The 19,966-nt window shown below is 43.6% G+C and overlaps 1 protein-coding gene across 1 annotated transcript; it reads right to left on the reverse strand.

Annotated features, from left to right (window-relative positions):
- Positions 1–626: 626 nt before the first annotated feature.
- On the reverse strand, positions 627–9,496 carry tent5bb (terminal nucleotidyltransferase 5Bb). The gene is made up of 2 exons (XM_076302236.1): positions 9,012–9,496; positions 627–2,606 (listed from the first exon to the last, which is right to left on the reverse strand). The coding sequence occupies exons 1-2, from the start codon at positions 9,165–9,167 to the stop codon at positions 1,581–1,583; spliced, it is 1,182 nt and encodes a 393-aa protein (XP_076158351.1). The 5' UTR covers positions 9,168–9,496; the 3' UTR covers positions 627–1,580.
- Between the last annotated feature and the right edge of the window lie 10,470 nt (positions 9,497–19,966).

Raw genomic sequence — 19,966 nt, forward strand, 5'->3', positions numbered from 1 at the left:
GAAGAACACACCCTCACTCACTGACACACACACACACACACACTCGCAGTCCCATCCTTGCTTTACCAGCTGGTGTTCAGCTGCATCAGTAGGTCAGCATTGGTGAATACAACTAATCCAAACGAAGCTCCAGTAGTCCTCTGAGCGCTTCAGAAACAGATGGAGGATAAGGGCAAATATGTGTTTCTGGGCTTCTGAGTGGACCGAGCTCTCAAGATGGGGACCACAAGGAGGAGAAAGAGACTGAGAGAGAAAAAGAGAAAGAGAGAGTAAAAAGCCAGGAAAGAAAAGAGTAGGGGAATCACAAAATGGCAGAAGAGTGAAACAGACAGCAATAAGTGGTGCCAGGAAAAAAAGAGCAGGATAGATAGAGAGAACAAGGAAAAAAGAGAGAGGAGGGAGAGAGGGGAAAAGAAAATCCGATTTCCTCAATCTGACAGATTTAATACCTTTGCTCCATAAGGCTTTTAGCTATTAGCATTCCCCTGGATGACTGCCTTCATTTCTCCTCAACAAACAGGTACAGGCACCAGCGTTGATCTCTATGGTGTTAAATCGGCTCACAGCATGAACATGAACCCAACCCCTGGAAGGAATGTTGAATAACGTACCATAGATTTGCAATGGAGGGTTGAAAATTTGAGACTGTTTTTAATTTACATACAAATAATGTACACAGTTTTTCTCATGTCGGTTGGTCGGTTTCAGGCACTTGGGGAGGCGACAAAAGCAACATTCCACTTTTACAAGGAAAATTCTTTGGTCCTCAGTTCTTCAAATAAAATAAAAAAAAGACGTTTTAAATGCAACCACAGTCAGAACAGAGCTCGGTCCTCTGACCTGTCTTCTTTCGCTCAAAGACAGAGCGAACTATAGAATAATACAACTTATATACATTTGCTAAAGCAACTGATACATGTTGATTAACATTAGAACACATATCCAGAAGGCAGGAAGAAAGTGCGTCAACTTTGTCCCTTTGCACCCGTCACTGGGTCATTCACTTGTGTTTGTTTTCTTTCTGTACATCACAACATCTTAGGAGAACATGAAGAAAGAAACAACAAACACCAAAACAATGGCTCGAAACTAATTTACAGCAGTGTTCATTTTCATAACTTAGTGGGGTGGGTGACACATGAAGATTTTGGCAAGAAAAACGTAATTTAGATTTCTTTCTTTTTCTTGTTTTTTTTTTATCTTTCTTGTCCTTCTCGTCCTCATTTGGTCCCATAATTTAGTTCCACATTGCTACACATGGACTGAATCCCCTAACATGACCCCTCTATACACAAGACGCACACTAATAGCTTCAAAGCATTCTATTCTGCTTTTCTTCATCTCTCTCTCACACACACACAAAGACAAACACACATACATAAACACACACATACACACTCACACACAAACACACACAAAAAGACAAACACATACATAAACACACATAACAAACACACACACACTCACATACAAGCACACACTTCCTGTCTATCCCTTTTTTTTCTGTATTTTCTCTCTCTCCGTTCTGTCATTTTCTTCTCCCTCTCTCTCTCTCTCTCCCGTGTCCGTAGTCCGTCTGCTCAGCTGCAGGGCAGCCAAGTCTGGTAGCTGCTGCTGCAGTGATGCATGGGCGAGTGCACGTGCGCCACGTAGTAGTTGCTGAAGTTGACGTCCCGCACGTAGGGCGCCGGCTGGTAGTAGCAGGTGATGCTGGGCACGGCGGGGATGGCGTTCTGCTCGGCCAGCGCCCGCAGCGCCAGCGCCGAGATGAGCGCCAGCGTCTGGCGCCGCTCGTGGCCCATCAGGCACACGGTGCTCTCGTCCACCACGCGCCGCAGCATGACCAGGCACTCGTAGCGCTTGTGCTCCATGCCCACAAAGTGGTTCTGCAGGTAGGCCTCCAGCTTGCGCTGCTGCTCGCCGATGTCGGGGAAGTCGATGAAGAAGCGCGAGCACATGTAGCGCTGGAGGGTCTTCATCTGCGTCTCGGACGCCGGCCGGAAGCCGCGCACCAGCAGGTGGCAGTACTTGAGCAGGCCGCCGCCGCGGATCTCCTCGGGGCTGCGCGTGGCGATGGTCTTGCCGCGCAGGTGGCCCAGCGCCTCCTCGAAGTCGCCGTACATGCTCTCGCCGAGCACGGTCGGGTGGAAGCTCTCGGACATGGCCGTCTCGGAGCAGCGGTCAAAGAGCAGCAGCGAGTCCAGCGCGATGTGGAAGGAGTCCACGCTGAACTCGAACTGCCGCCGCAGGGAGTCCACGAACTTGAGCTCCACGTTCTTGCCGGTGTTGTTGGACAGCGAGATCAGGCTCCAGCGGTCAGTGTCGTTGCACACCTTCACCATCTTCTGAACGTACGCCTCCTTGAGGGTGAGCGGCGTGATGCGGTCGCGGCTCACGCCGTGCGGCAGGAAGTCCAGGAGGCTGTCCAGCACCACGTCCTTGACCAGGCGGAAGGTCTTGTCGTCGGTCAGACTCAGGCCGAAGATCAGGTCCAGGTCCTTGTAGCCCAGGCCGGTGTCCTGGTGGAGGACATGGCTCGCCGCTGACCCGTTCAGCTTCACGTCACGGACAACGACACCCCGTTCTTCCAGTCGCGCCCGGACTACCTGCAGGACAGAGAGAGCAAGAGAGAAGAGGGGTGAGTGAAAATTCCTTTCTGTTGACATGTGTTTGAATCACTGAAGGGAGCCAAAGCTTTTATGCTTTTGTACAGTTTCCAAGTACATTAGATATGGAACATCTGATGGAACATAGAATAGCTGTAGGATTCATTTTTGCAACAATTCCCTTTTCCGCAAGGAAATTCACCTAAATACAAAATGCACTAATGTCCCTATCTGATATGCTCTATTTGACAGAGGTGTAAATTTATTTATTTAAGCTATTTATTTTTTCATGTTTTTTTTCTGACAAGATTGAGAATGATTCAGTAGAACTGTAGACTGCTGTCCCCATGATAGTCTTCTATTTCTGACCCATATTACAAATCACACATCTTTCAAAATAAGTCAGCGGCATGAAACGTAAAAATAGCATGGAAAATAATAGTGCCATTTCAACGCGCTTTGGGATCCTGGCAGGCAGACAGACAGCAAGTGCAGTGAGTGCATGATGAGTTCTGACACCTAATAGAATGGGGATTAATGAGCTTCGGTGATATGCAGCTCCAGGCTGTGAAATTATAACCAGCAGAAGCTGAGACTATAGAGGTCCCAAATGAGAACTTATGGGAACTTCTCTATCCATATCAAAGTGACGCAAGGAGCAAAGTAATTATGAAATTGTGAGAAGGGTTTTTAACTTGTTTTAATAAATCAGTGGTACAAGAGAGAAGAAACTTCTAGAGCTTCCAGAAATGTATCTTCCCGTAAGTCAGAGTATGTAATATAAGAGGGAAAGTAGACACACACACACACACATCTGCTCCAGGCTGGGTCTAAAGACTATGACTGGGGAAGGATAACTCCCACAAAACGTTTGGGACCATTTTCACTGGAAGACCTCCGTCTGACCTTGAGACAGTTCTCATATAGAACCCTCTGTGGACAGCTTGGCCTCGCTTGACATCATTCGAACCCGGTTGCTTTCAAATTTACTATTGTCTGTCTCATATCGAGTATCTCTTCTATGACATCTTATAAATGACTTATTTGTATTGGCCAAGACACAAGGTATCTGCCAACAGTTGCTGTATTTCTCATATGCATTTCTCGGCTGCTAAATTTAAAGCTACTTGTGTCTTGAGAAGCACTATAATACTTTTAGCTTCTTACATCATTATCTGGAAGTTAATAACTAGGGAGACAAATAACTGGACCAATCCTTGAAGGTCCCCTCAGTCTCCTCTGCTTCACCCAATGGTTCAGTCATTTCAAATAACCATTTACAGAGACGAGTCAGTGGCTTTCATTCAAATGTAGGTCTCGAGTCATTATTGGCTACCGATAGACCTCCTGCCCCTTTGGAAAGGCTGGCTTACTGCCCCCATCACACAGACCTAATAGATCATGGCAGCATCCTACTGAGTACATTCCAACTGAAAGTGATTGAGACAGAAGATTAAACACCGAAAAGCAGACTTCAAACAAATGGGTCATAGTTTCACAGACGATTGTGTCACTCAGCATCCGTTTCTCATTTGCTCTAATAATAATTAAATAAAGGTATCTCTGCTAACAGTCACCACATGGCACACTCTGGGTCTTTTCTATTCTATTTTGCTGTGCTTCTACCGTTTTCATTTTGGACTTAGTGGGAATTAAGCAGTTAGCAAAAAAAGCTACCACTAATTCATTTCACAGTACAAAGACACATTCAGCGAGTGAATGGGATCTACTTGGCATCGTCCCGCCCCCTTCCTGAAAAAAAAGAAAGAAAGCGGGACAAGTGTCTCCCGGCGGGAGCTAGTTTAGTGTTCCTCTGAGCGCTCCCATTTCCCAATGTGTGTGATTCACCGGCGACACAGTGAACAAATTACGCTGGATTTCCTCTTCGGCCGCCCCCAAGACGCGCCAAGCCAGAGGGAGAGTGGAGGCCCCGCTGGGTACTGGTGCCAATGCCGGGCACATTAGGGCCTCAATGGCTCCAACGCCTCGCCAGTGGAGCCTGGCGCTGCCAATGCATTGGGCAATAGGCCTCCTTCCTCATTCACGAGTTTGGACTGATGTCACCCTTTCCCCTTCTCTCCTCTACTCCCAAATCCACTTATCTCCTCTCCTCTCCTCCCAAATCCACTTCTCTCACCTCCTCTCTTCTTTCCTTCTCTTACATATCCACTCCTCTACGGTCCACTCCTTTTGCACTGTTTTCCTCTACTCTCCACTTCTCTTCTCCTTTCCTGTCTACTCTTCAGCCATCGTCTCTCCACCACTCCTCTCTCCTATTCTACCCATTCTTATCCTCTACTGTCTGTTCTCCCACCTCCTCTCCTCTACACTCCTCCTCTGCTCCCTCCCTCTCCTCCCTCGATCTCCTGTCCACTCTCTACTCTTAGTCCATACTCTCCACTACACTCCTTTACTCTCCACTCCTGTACTGTTCTCTCCATTCTTTTACTGCCCCCCCTCTCTCTAGCCTCCTCCTCCTCACCTCCCTTTCTCTCCTTCTTCACAGGCACGTTGGGGAATTCTGGACTCACCGTTGCCACCATTACACAAGCACTGAATTATGGGAGCGACCGTTAAAAGTCGGACATTGAGTGTGCCCAATTGCCATTGGCTGCTGTAACAGACAGCCCGTGGTTCTAGCGATCATCTTGAGTTATTACTCTAAAGCCCTGACATAACAGCTCTTCTTCTCCTCCTCTCCCTTCTCTCTGTCGTTCTTCCTTTCAGAGGGGTTGATGGAAAAAAGGAACCACTCAACTTACCTCTGGAAAAACAGTTACTGTGAAAAATGACACATCATCGTAAACGAGACATTGAGTGTGAACGGGGTTCCAACATAAACGAAAGGTCAATTTATAAATGGCTGGAATTTCAAAAGGGATCAATTACAGGAATGACATTACAAGGAATTGGATTTCCAACAAAAAGAAGCTCCCAGACTCTCGTCCATGCCTGGGTTTTCCGAAGAGGGGTCTGTTTATATTGGGCACGGCAGGACTTCAAGCAGATGGCGTGTGTCATAAAACTGTTCAAATATGCAAAAAAGAAAAAAAAGAAAACGAAATGTACGTTGTTAACAGATGGACCATAACCATAAGTGTGGGTGTAATCAGTAGGTATCTGCTGAGAGTAACAGCCATGTTCTCAATCTGATTACTACACAGTACACTGACCCCAGTAAACACTTCAAGCCCAAGCCATGGGACACAGCCGCGCACTCATTCAGACTAGACCACATAGTGCACGCAGCACACTGGAGGCAGTAATGTCACTGGGCTGGGCTGGGCTGGGCTCGACAGACGGAGAAAGCGAAAAGAGGAAGCTGACAATCAGCCTTGTCCAGCCTTAATAGACATGTGGGGATTTCTCAAGTTCACCTGGGAGAAGCTACGGAGAACGAACTTCCGACGACTCCGTGCAAGAGACTTGTAAAAACCGACCGCAAACAGACTAGACCGTCTGGTGTTGACATCACATCACCCTGGCGACGCACGGCCCTTACGCGCCGTCTGTTTTCCGACTCCAGAAGTCGAAGCGGCAGCGTGCCTTTTTTTGTGTGTTTTTATTTGTTGCATGATGGTCAGGGGCTGTTTTAACACGGCGTTTAACGGGTTCCTGCAGAGGGGGAAGACAAGCCAGCCGGGTTCTGGTGCCGCAGTGCACCCCAGACACCAATTCAGTGATCCGAGCAGCCAGTTCCATGTGGCCCTGCCAAGACCAGCTGTAGAGAATGAAAGTCTTATTGGTCCCTGGCTGGCATGGAATCCAAAACAATCATCATCGAAAAAGGCACAGCAGGCAGCAGAGAGAAAAAGTACATTGCTTTTTCAAGTTCTTTTTTGGGAATTTTATTAGGTATTTCCTTTATTTTCACAAAAGGTTGGGTGGTCATGTCAACATCCTCCTTTGGTTCACACTGTAGCTTACTCTTGGCTGAGGAAAAGGAGCTACTGTGTTATGGGATTTCAGACGCATTGTGGTGTGTTTTTTTGTATCATCATTATTGTTGTTTGCCAGGCCTACAATACAATGGTAAGAACAACCTGCTTACCCACAACCTGCTCAAGAGGTCTTGCCGGTCACTGTTGACTACAATAGACCACCTGAGGAATTAGTTTACAGGATGAAGAGAGACAGACAGACACACACAGACAGAGAGAGAGAGAGACACACAGAGAGAGAAATGAATGGAGAAAGGGAGGTCCACATAAAGGAAGAGAAAAAATGGGGAGATGAAGAGAGAGAAAGGAAGAGAAAAAGATAAAGAGGGATAGAGATAGAAAGGGAGAAAAAAGACAAAAAGTGATAGGGATAGAGAAGAGGGGAGCAATGGATGCAAAGAGAAGAACAGAGGAAATAAGAGAGTGAGAGAGAGAGAGAGAGAGGTAACCGACATCTGGTCCTCTCTCAGCACAGTGATACCATGTCAGCCCAACCCTGAACCACAAGTCTACTGTTACTAGAATGACTAATCCAGATTTACCATCCCACACACACACACACACACACACACACACACACACACACACAAAACAAATACAAATGGAAAAAGAAACAAGGCATTTCTACCTGCCAAGAGAATGGCGTCTGGTGAAAGTAATCTAAGAAATTGTGTAACAAAGAGGCCTAATGCATTATCTCCATCGGTGAAGCCAAAAACAGACGTAAGGGGATATCAGCCAAAATTAGTGGTGCATAGAACATTAAGATTGTATTCCACCCATTAACTAGGATTTACCAGTGACAAAACAAAATAGCACATTTATTAAAAAAAAACTATAAAAAAAAAAATACTTTTCTTTCATGATGCAGTATCCATGCACCCAAAACTGGAGAAAGTGGTATTAAGATATACACCTACTAAAGCATTTAGATCCACTTTGTGCAGATCAAATACTCCAAACATTTGTTCAAGGTGTAGAAGCTATTGATAAAACTGTACTTGACCACAGGTATGTGCCTATGTGTGAACTACTACACCATACTGTCACTCCCTGCACCACTGTTAGCTAGGTGGAGAGCTCTGTAGGTCTGTGGAAGAACTCATAGTAGATCATAAGGCAGGAGATCGGTGTTAAATCTAAGGAGCAAAGGCCTAGGTACAACCCCCAGGGCTTATAAATGCCTTGAAGCAGCACTATTACCAGATGTCACTCAATGAGTGGGCCCTCTCACTAACAAACATCCCCATTGAAAGTCGTCCATCCACTAGCTACCCCCCACTCCCACCCCCCAACCCCAACACACACACACACACAGCATCCCTTAGCTCCTTTGCAATTGCGCCCCCACCCATCCCCCTCCTCAAAAAATGCTGTCATGGGGAGAAAGTTTGGGGTCTGGTGCCGTTTTCAGTTTTCCACAAGCTTTCCAGAGGAAGGAAGCGAATGGCTGAGAAAATCTGCTAATGCTTAATGCAGATGGCAGCGTACGGGTCTGGACAGTTCCTGAGATGAGAGTTCCTTTCTATTCTTTTTCCCCTTTTTTGGAAATATTATGTATATAAACAACTGAGAGCATCTGTTCTGACAGAGAATGAATATGAAACCTAAGATAGCAAGACAGAAAATGGCTATTCAGAAAGCCTGCTCTCAATCAGAAAGTTTTCCAAAACTTTGAAGGAGAGCAAGTATACCTTCGCCAATTGTTCCCTTAGCGTGCGTAAAAGGCATTCCCCTCAAAGCGCTCTGAGAAATTTCAACTGCGGTGGTGGCAGCACAAGAATTAGACAGTGGAAAGTGTTTAATTGGCATATTACATCATCTGGACGACTTTGGTAGTCTAATACATGGCTTCATAAATGTCTAACGCACATCTGAGCGAATTAAAATGTAGTAAAATTCGTAGTTATAGAAAAGAGCAAAATGCTAAACACATTACTTGACATTTATACGACAGCACTGCTGGAAGCTTCAGAGTTAAGAAAGACGTTTAGTACTAAAAAAAATAGGGTCAGTTGCCACTTATATGCAGTATAATGGATCAATTACTGAGGTAGAATATTGGTGAAATGCGCAGAATTACTGATTTTAGCCCAGAGCCCAGAATTTTCACAGCCTATAAAAGGACTTGCCATGACAAGTAGAGTGATCAACACTGGAGAGGTTCAACGCTTCTAAAACACCGACTGTGTTTCAACTATATATCTTTTATCAACACTGTTGCAAGCATTATACATTTACACATTACACATTTAGGAGTAATTTAGTTTAATTGTCGTTGGCGCCACTATGCCTCTTCATAAACATCTTAACTCAATTTTCCAAATTACGCGGTGCGTGTCTAGGTAAGTAAAGTCTTGCAATTATTGCCCTGGTCACTGGTGCGTTTACTCTTGTAAACGGCATGTCTTCTCGCTGTCGGTTTTTTTTTTTTAACGGCACAACATCAGTCATTTTAGCCTACCTGGACGATCTGTCTGGGCTGCACGGAGAGCGTGGGGAAGTTTCCACGTCCGTGGATTGGCACGCTCTCCCCGAGGATGGAGTCCAGTCGCTGCACCTGCTCCCACGACAACACACAGAACCGTCGACTCTGCTCCGAGGCATCACCGGAGGACATGGCGAGGTTGTCGCGTGAATACTTTGTAACTGTCAAGTAGACCTCTTATACTTTGGATAAGAACTCTCGAAGCGACAAGTGACAACTGTCGTAGATGAAGTTGAAGTTGAAGTTCAGACAAGAGGAGAGATGCACATCCTAAACCCCAACACGCATTACAGTTGAACCACGCTTGACTTTTTTCAATGTTAAAACAAAGAAAACAAATGTGGCAACTAGTGTCACCTGTTGACCACAATATTTGCGAACTGGAGATGATGAGAACCGTCGTGAAAAGTTAAGAGAGCAACTAAAATTTTAATTCCCAATTGACTGTGGTTTCCTGCCGCACCGTCTGTTCTTAAACTGCCTTAAAATGACGCGTGCAGAGGCTTTAAATGAGCTGGGATAGACAGAAACGTAGTGATTGGTCGAGAAGAGGAGGTTAATATGAATAGTCAAACGTCTATAAGAAGAGAATCCCTCAAGTACACGCCCACGCCTTCTGCGTCAGCATTTATAATGTGTTCATTGGTCGCTGCGATGGCAGAAGGGATGTATGTCAAATTTACAGTTCGCCATGTGGCGGCTAGAGGACGCGTCTTACAGTGAGTTTGTTTATGTTGATGGCATGGGAGATTCAAAACACTAAAATCACAATTTGTTACAGAAATGGTACAATTAGGCATACAGTTAAACTAGTTCGATGTGTCTAACTTCTGACGTTGTACCTGTTTTTATATTTCTTGTTTCTGAGGATGTGAAAACTGAGCTGCACGCAGTTCCTACACCACAAGTTCCCCTGTCATCGTTAGCCATTTTTCAAGGGAAATCCTTAGATACACAGTTAACAACAAAAACCTGTTTCCTGTTTTCTACTTTTCACCCATGGCACAAGACTTAAAACACATACAGTACACATGTAATGTTTGCCTTTTGGCCAAACAGTTGTGTTCACCTTGACGAAATAAAATACCATAGGCTATTCATCAAAGTGTATGTGAGGGAAAAGGAAAGAAGGCTAGGTTCACACTAACACGCCAAATCATTTTTTTTCACTTGATGTGACACATAGCTGATGTTCAAACAGTGTGAACAGCGCAAGTCACATGGAATCTGACTTTTTTATTCTGATTTGGATCACTTCCATATCTGATGCAGGTCTGATGTTTTGCAGTGCGATATGCAGCCTGAACAGTTATATCAGAATTCATGTGACCATTGTTCTTGATCGCCATTCGTCAGAATTTTGCACTAGCCAAATTCTAAATAGTTAGTTAATTCTAAAAGTTGGGAGAACGCTCTCTGATGTGTTATTGCATCACTCGGTGGAAGGTAGAGTACCACAAAGGTAGTCGGTCAGTCAGTTGTGTTAGCTGCATGTTGTGTGCATGTGTTTGTTTGTTGTTGTTTTGCACATACGGGTGATATTGATATTGGTATTGATTGATATCCATTGGCTGATATTGGCCACACAAACAATCTGTTCAGCCACACAGAAATATGCAAAGATTTGAGCAAAAAATCAGAATTGAGCATTAAGACTTGCGGTGTGAACCTAGTCTTGGTGTTTGGGTCTGTGAGTAAGCATACTCACAGACCTATATTTGTGTTTGACATCACAGGGAGTACAGGGATGACCACAAAAAGCCTTTAATAATAGAGCAGATTACAGCAATTCCATTTCTGTTTGTGATTATGGTCAGAATGGTTTTATTTTGTGATTACATTTCAAACAATTCTTTTTTATTAGTGTAGCCTATTGTGGCCGATAATGTTCCTAAATGGTCATGCCAATAAAGCTTTCTTAAGTTGAGAGAAGGAGACAGACGGACAGAGAGGATGAGGGAGAGAGAGTATCAAAAAGTATCTCCAGAGCTTATTGTGTGTGCTGTGTTTGTGTGTCATCGCCACAGGTATGTACAGACCTGGTGCATTAACATGGAAGCGAGCATATACAGTACAGGAAAGGGTTGGCTTAAAGGTTTAGTGTTAGCCCTGCGGTTCCCCTGGCAACCGCATCCCCTATTCAGCCAGTCGGCGACCCGTTGGCAAGGCAGATAGCAGTGATGCAGTGAGCTACCTGCGTCAATGCTCTACCAATAACCAAAAGCTAGGGTGAGGGGTGGGTGGGGGTCTCCATTGTCCTATCCGTGCTCAACCACTTCCAACCGACCTCCTCTAACAGACCTATCTGATTTATTGTGCCTGAGAGGCTTTAAGGCATGTTGTGGTAACCCAGGTCAGAGTATGCTGGTGCCAGTGGTTGACTGGCAAGTGTTGTAGTAGAAAATAGACAGGAACAGGTGTGATGCATCCATGCCAGATCACATTTCGACTGACTTGCCTAAATGAGCTTACCTGGAGACATATACACACACACAAACCTTCTGAGAAGTTTTAAGTAAATAGGCAAATTAAGGACTTTGTGTGTGTGTGTGTGTGTGTGTGTGTGCTTTCTGAGGGTTGCCAAGATCATGTCAGAAATCTGTAAAGAAGCCAGAGAGAGAGACACACACACACACACACACACACACACACACACACACACACACACACACACACACACACACACACACAGGCACTGAAGAGAAAGAATGTGAAGCTGAGAAAACAAAGCTTCTTCAGGTCCTTGAGTGACTCAATTCCATAGCTCAACCCTGAGCACCGCACCACACTGCATGCCACCGCTGCCATGAAGGGGAAAACAAACGGCGCCCGCAAGTGGCACACACACACAGACACACACACACACACACACACACACACACACACACAGACATTTGAACGCGGTGCCGTATGCGTCTATTCAAATAGGCAATTAGCTGCTGTCCGATGGCACGGGGCCAGGCCCTTTAAACACGGCAGGGCTGACACCGCTGTGAGCCAGTGGGGGAGTGGACTTAAGTGGACAGCCATCATCAGCAGGAGGGAAGGGGAAACTTTCCCCATAAACGAGAGGATAGCCACACGTGGTCAGTGATGATAAGCTCATAGTGTGCGTCTTTACAGGGAGGCTACACCGGCGGGCACATAACTGAAGCGCTCCATTCGCAAAGTGTCTGCTGCAACAATTAGCCTCCACTGTAATCCATGGAACTGGCTACACCAGACGTGATAGTGGTGCACAAGTTCGAAAAAATTAGACCAGTCTTCAGAGGTGGAAAGTAACGAAATACATTTACTCACGTTACTGTATTGAGTAGTTTTTCTGTGTATTTTGTATTTTTTAAGTAGTTTATAAAATCGGTATTTTAAATTTTACTTGATTACATTTTGAGTGAAGTATTGTACTTCGCTACATCAAAAATCCCATCCATTACTTAAGTAAAAAAAAAGACTAACGAAAACGGAAAGGGAGAAAAAAAAATCGCGCCCTAAACCATTAGCCTAGTGATAATGATCAGCATGTAAGAGAGGGGGAAAAAGTCCGCAACACCAGTATATGCTCCCAAGTTAGTTTATAAGTCCACCCAGGATTAGATTGAGATGTGCGTGCGTTTTTTCCTCTTTATACAATGATCAGCATGTAGCCTACAACAGGACATGAATCAAGCTGGCGCCATGCAGTCTTTCTGAAAGTGATGGAGACTGGATCACGAAATGCATCAGATTAGCCTAACCTATGAAAGTGTATTTTCCGCTATTCCAATCGGTTGTCTCAGTTCGTTTTAGCACTAATGATTGCGGAGATATTTAAGCAAACACTATGGGATTTCGTGTTTTGACGTTTGTGCTCACCTTTCTTTGGAAAGAAGTTTATTAGCAGTTGTTTCCCCTCATTTTGATGTCTCTCTTTTTCGCTGTTTTGGCCTTTGTTTTTAGTAACCTGACTTGGCTTTCTTGGAGAAAGACATTGCACCAGCAGCAAAACAATTAGCGGTCCACTACTAGCGATGCTCAACTAAATAAGCGAAAGATAGACTACCTTATGAATCGTGCAGGCGGACTACACCATTTAGCTCTTTAGCAAGGGAGAGTGAGAGTGACCTTACACAGTTTTCACTATGTTTTGTATACAAAATCCAGTCAGTCAAACTTTAAATTTCGTCTGACATTCATTTCGACATTTAATTTGGATGTTAAAATATTCAGGTAAAATAAATATATAGTGGAAATAAGTATTGAACGCCCCCCCCCCAGTAATTAGCCTAAACTTCCAGTGAGTCTATTCGAAATGTTCACCACACATTATATTAACACACATATAAAAAATCCAAACATAAGAGTTTTGTGTATTAAAGTGGAATGACACAGGGAAAAAAGTATTGAACGTGCCTACTGAAATTTCTTCAATACTTGGTGGAAAAGCCTTTGTTTGACAGCTTCACAGCTTCAAGGCATTTCCTGTATGACAAAACTTATTGGTCGCAGTATCAGGTCTGATTTTGGCCCATTGTTCTAAACAGATTCCAGGGGTCCCTCTTGTGAATCCTGATCTTTAGTTACTTCCAGAACAATTTAATTGAATTGGCTGCCTCAAGTCTTTCTGGAGCTTTCTCCGAGTGGTCCTTGGCTCTTGGAATTGACTATCCTTCTGACTTCCTGGTCAGAAATATTACGAGGAGATCCTGTGCATGGCCGGTTGATGATGCAGTGATGTTTCTTCCACTTGCAGATAATGGCTCCCATGCTGCTTACTGGAAGATTCTGATGTTTTGAAATGCATCTGTAACCAGTTTCATTGATATGTTTTGCCACAATAAGGTTGCAAAGGTCTTGGGAGAGCTTTTTGCTTTTATCCATCATGAAATGTTTCTTGTGTGACACCTTGGTAATGAAAAACCTTTTTATAGCCCATCAATATGTAGGCTACTAACCAAGCTTATATTAATTTGCACAGATAGAAAGGATAACTACTCTCTATACAGATTCCAACTCGTTCCTTCCCTTTCCTTGCCTTAGTGCTTTTTCTTAGCGTGTTTAATACTTTTCCCCTGTGTTATTCCACTTCATTACATGACTCTACTTATGGAGTTGTTTGGATTTTTTATGTGTGGATTACCTGAGTTATTACTAATGCCTGGTGAAAATGTTGTGCCCCCTGTATTCCACTTTTCACGGGCCCTCTCCTCCATTGGGGCCCTATACTTCCCACTTCCCCCCCAGTACGACGCCCTTTAATCTGCTGAACCTTCTGCTCGTTTCCAAATATAAAAAAAACTCTCTGCAACTCAATATTGGCCTGCCTGCCTCAGCTGCCTGTGAGGGGCTTTTCAATTGTGCTGGATTACTGTTCACTGCAAAGCGACCCAAGGATGAGTGCAACTAACTTTGAAAATCAACTACTGCTTAAACTTAAAGGAGAACTCCGGTGATTTTTCACATAGATCTCCATTTCTCAACGTCCTTTTCAGGCAAGTACCTCCACTCGGCGGCCATATTGCAACACTTTTTGGGCACTTATCGTGCATTTATTTCAGCAGAAATGCGTGTGCGTAAGGCTTCACGACACCAATCTTGCTCCAGCAGCGAGATCACAACAGATGATTGGCACGATGTCTTCACAGCACACCACATGATTGACTCAATGTATTTTACAACACACCACATGATTCACTCAATGTATTCACATGTCGACGTTTTGCCACGGAAGGGTTGTGATATGTGTAGACATATGATGTGTAGACAACTGCCATATTAGCGTTACAAACTAACCCCATGCATTACTATGGAGGATTTTTTGAGTGCTGTATCTCCTCATTAGAAAGTCTTTGGTAAAACTGGTTATTCTGGTACCCCCCCCCCCAAAAAAAAAGTAACTAAGTAACTTTTACTTAAAGTACATTTTAAATGAACTACTTTTTACTTTTACTTGAGTACTTTTTTAGATCGGTATTTTAACTTGTACTTAAGTAATATTTCATCAAGGTATTGGTACTTTTACTTGAGTACAATATTTTCGTACTTTTTCCACCTCTGCCAGTCTTCTAAAACTATTTTATGCTCCGCAACAGTGCTGTGGTATCTGTGTGCTTGATGGTTCAGTGCTTGTTGAGCATGTTCCCTCTTTTTGCTCATCAGCATTTCTGAAGCAGGAACAAAGTACACAAGCATAACTGATAACTTCTGGATAACTCATGATCTCATAGACACAAAAAAACATCCCAGATTACACTGTAATACACTCCTTCTTCCTCAGACACACACACACACGTGAGTAAACATGTGACTGGTAAGTTTTCTTTTGGTGGACACCATTTCCATGCAGTAGTAATTGCTTTCTTTTGTCTGTTATTTGCAAAACAATGTGCTTTGTTCTTTCTTGAAAGGATGTCTAAGCCAAATGGCATTGATGTATGTCGCCATTAGCTTTGTATCACTGTGGTTATGCGTCAGCATCATCCAGGAATTTGAAAGATTTGCCTGTGTATGTGTGTGTCTGTCAAATTAAGTTAGCTGGAAAGATGTTCACAGCTTTTAGAATGCACAAGATGTTTTGGTGATAAAGCTCAGTATCTGATGAAAACTCCACAACTTCTTACATTTAAGCTAGTGAAGAGCATGAATATTTCAACACTAGATTAAAGACCTGGGGAGGGGGAGCTTTTGCATGTGTGTGTACATGCATGTGTGTCTGTGTGTGTTCATGTATGTGTGTGTGTGTGTGTGTGTGTGTGTGTGTGTGTGTGTGTGACAACCCCGCACCGATAACAGAGAGGGAGTTAAGTTGTAACATACCATGTTACCTCATGCTTGATGCAATTGTGGATGACCTCAGAAGACTCCAGGTGCAGAATAGGACGTGGTTGTTGCAGAGAGAGGGTGACACAGGAGGTGTCTGCTGGCTGTTGTGTGGCATTATTGGATGCATGTACAGTGCAGTGTGCTAGAATAGAGGAAGTCTTTCTAAGCTCCAGTTGGAGGGCAGCTTTAGCTGAAAGGGGATCTAGGCTTGGGCAACAAACTCGAGCTGATCTGCCCCTGGCTAAGACTACTGGACTCTCCCTTTTGCCATGCACACAAACACACACACACTTTTTTTCTCTCTTACAAAAATACATGCTCTCCCATTCTCCTGACCTCTCATTTACACACACAGTCACAGAAACACATATTTAGTCTCTCTCTTGCACACACATGCACACACAGACACACACACACGCACACACACACACAGACCCCCCCCCCCTCACTCTGTGCTCAGTATTCATTATTTTTACGCACACCACATATGCCTACAGTAGTTTAAAAACAAGGGTTTTCTTTTCTGTTATCACAAGAACAATTGATTTGTTACTAATAAGCGAAACATGTTTTGCAGTTGTCTACATACATCGGCCTGAAATCATATGGTAGATGCATAGACACACAGCTGGTCATAAGATGTGATCTTACATGAATTTGACAATACAGTACAACACAGCAGGCACAAGCTGACGTTCACAGGGTTACAAAGTTCACTGTGGGTTTTAGCATACAGGAACAGTTTCAGACAAATGCTATATGGCCTTCAGATATATCTATTTTTATCGAGCGTATTTCCTCGTCAAGCTTGTGTGGCGAGGCTGGGCCAAAATACCAGCAGGATCCTCTCTGACGTCACCCGCACGTCTGTGAGGGCATGCAGATAAACACACACACACACACAGAGACACACACACACAGGTGTACACAGACAGGTGTACAGGCACACATAGACACACACACACAAAAAGGAGTACAAACACACACGCACACACACAAGAGGTGGGCAGGATTACACAGGACTATAAACAAACACACCCACACACACACACTAAAGAGTTGGGCGGAATTGCACACAGCTGGGCATTGCTGTTGACATGCCAAACACAACAGCTTTCACCACATCCTATTGTGTTTCCACTCTAGAGTTAGCAGTCAGGTCCTATAAAACAGATCTCTGATTTTATGATCCATCAACACAGTGTTTATCCAAAACCGCTTACATCACAGATAAGGTATATTTTCTCATTATTCGTCCACTCTCACTTCCTGTCTATTACACCTGTGGCCTATTAGCACCTTGCCCAACCTGTTGAGCTATGGCGAGAGGATAGCATCAGTGCGTCATCAAGGGATTTGAGAGCCACCGCGTTTCTACTTTCCTCCCATAGCTACTTTTCGCTGCACCTGAGCAAACAGCACGCAAAGTGTGCAGAACGTGGACTTGATAACAAAATGGCTTCCGGGACCGAAGGAAGAGCAAACATAAAACTGCACACTTAAGTCCAGACTGCACACATACGCCCATCAGGCACAATATTCCTCTGTGTGTTTTTTTGTTTTGTTTTGTTTATTTTACCTCATCATAAACTACCTCTTTGTTATGTCAGAACTTGGCTTTAGTGTTTTATGAAGTGGTTTACACACCTGAGGTATGATTGATATGATCGTACTTCATTAATATTGATCATATTGTTTATTTGAATGCTGCGCTTCATGGACAGTCACAATCACCATCCCCACCCCAGCAAATGATTTTCCCTGCAAGAATGGAAGGACTGCTGCCAGTAGCCCTGCAACTTGTTAGTAGCCCAAGACCTTCAACTGTATACCCATCAACATCCCACCTTGTTGGTAGACCAAGACCTTCAACTGTATACCCATCAACATCCCACCTTGTTGGTAAACCAAGACCTTCAACGGTATACCCATCAACATCCCACCTTGTTGGTAGACCAAGACCTTCAACTGTATACCCATCAACATCCCACCTTGTTGGTAGACCAAGACCTTCAACTGTGCGGTTTTTTAGTACCTCAAGACCCTTAGCACCAAAGGTGCGCATGGCACCTTCACGGCCTCCCTCTTTCCACTCAGAAGGATCTCTTAAGCAGCAACAACCTCTTAGTTCATATTGTCAGCTGGCATATAGCAGCTGCAGTGGACAATTATTTGATGATGATGATGATGATGATGATGATGATGATGACTGTATTGTATGATATTCTCAGGGTCCCTGCAATATAAATGGTACTGAAAGTAGTTTTGAGAACATGCCGGGACCCAGTAAGCCCATGACATTCTCTATTCCTGTATTGACAAGAAATAGAACACAAATGCATCGAGCTTATAGGGTAAACCAGTCCAATCTCCTACCCGTACCAATTCAACCTCAGATTTCCCCCATGGACCATTTTTCCCCAACACTTACAGCAAAACTAGCACTCCTAAATATCAGATCTCTTTCAAACAAATCATTCTTAATTAATGATCTAATTTGCACACACAACCTTGATTTTTTACTTTTAACTGAGACATGGTTAGATCAAGCAAACAGTGCTGCTACTCTCATTGAATCAGCTCCCCCAAATTTCAGTTTTTTGTGTGCTACCAGAGCAAATAAAAAAGGTGGGGGGATAGCCACAATTTTTAAGACGTCTTTTCAGTGCAATCAGTCGTCATTCGGTGACTTTACTTAATTTGAATATCTGTGTGCACGCATTAAGTCTTCTCCTCAGATTTTATTACTGACAATTTACAGGCCTCCAAAACATTCAGCAAAAGTTTTTCTTGAAGAGCTAGGTGAACTGCTTTCAGTCGTTTGCATAGAGTTTGACTGTCTTATTATATCAGGGGATCTAAACTTGCATGTGGATAATCCTGAAAACAATTACGCCAAGGAATTCATTGCACTAATCGATACTTTCTCCCTAACACAGCATGTACAGGGGCCAACACACTCTCTCGGCCATACCCTCGACCTTGTTATCACAAAGGGTCTCGATGTCTCTACAGCTGTTAAAGACCTGGCCTTATCTGATCATTTCTGCGTGTTCTTTGATGTGTCTATGTCCCCACACACTCAAAACAAAGCTATGATGGTAAAAAGGAGAATCCTAAATGATCAGACAAGTGCTCTCTTTGAGCAAGCACTTTCACTAAAGTCAAGTCAACTGTCAGACTCTGTAGAAGACTTATTTGATCACTTTAATGCAAAAATGGCAAACATTATGGATGACATTGCTCCATTACAATTCAAGAAAGTTAAGGACAAACAGAAAGCACCATGGAGGCAAAATCCAGCAGTTAAACTTCTAAAAAGAGAGTGTAGGAAGACTAAAAGAAAATGGCGTAAATACAAACTTCAGATCCACTATGAAATCCATAAAGAGATGCTCCGCACATATAACTCTGAAATATGCAAAGCAAGACAGTCCTTTTTTTCTAACATTATCAATAGAAGTTCAAATAACACTCGTATTCTATTTTCAACTGTTGATAAATTAACAAATCCCCCCTCACAATTAGCGCCTGAACTTCTCTCAACTAATAAATGCAATGAGTTTTCATCTTTTTTTAAAGGTAAAATTGACAAAATCAGACTCAACATATCTGCTCAATTACAAATTCAACAACCTCAACTTCCAGCAACAAACAGAGGGAAACTAAACTTAATGTCAGAGTTCAGCTTGATGGACTACGAAACACTTAAAAAAACGGTACAGAATCTCAGCTCTTCCACATGTGTCTTAGCGGCGGATGTCCTTCAAATTGTAAATGTATCACTGCTGTCTGGCACTTTTCCTAAGTCACTGAAAACAGCTGTTGTAAAGCCACTTCTCAAGAAGAATAACCTGGATGCCTCCATGCTAAACAATTACAGGCCCATATCCAATCTACCTTTTATTGGCAAAATTATTGAAAAAGTAGTCTTTAATCAATTAACTTTTGATTGCTTTCAATCTGGTTTTCGGGCAAATCACAGCACTGAAACAGCTCTCATTAAAGTTTCCAATGACATACGCCTAAACACAGATTCAGGTAAAACATCAGTCCTAGTGCTACTGGACCTTAGTGCAGCATTTGACACTGTTGATTACAATATTTTACTACACAGACTAGAACACTGGGTT

This window comes from Alosa pseudoharengus, unplaced genomic scaffold (assembly GCF_046254945.1).
Source record: "Alosa pseudoharengus isolate Yale_2024_CS ecotype anadromous, Long Island Sound unplaced genomic scaffold, YU_APseudo_1.1 YU_APseudo_1.1_scf_23, whole genome shotgun sequence".
NCBI lineage: Eukaryota > Metazoa > Chordata > Actinopteri > Clupeiformes > Clupeidae > Alosa > Alosa pseudoharengus.

Excerpts from the sequence above, each read along its gene's own strand:
- tent5bb (XM_076302236.1), bottom strand. The coding sequence starts at position 9,167 with ATGTCCTCCGGTGATGCCTCGGAGCAGAGTCGACGGTTCTGTGTGTTG. Across the intron at positions 2,607-9,011 it reads AGCCCAGACAGATCGTCCAG|GTAGTCCGGGCGCGACTGGA; the intron begins GTAGGCTAAAAT and ends TCTGTCCTGCAG.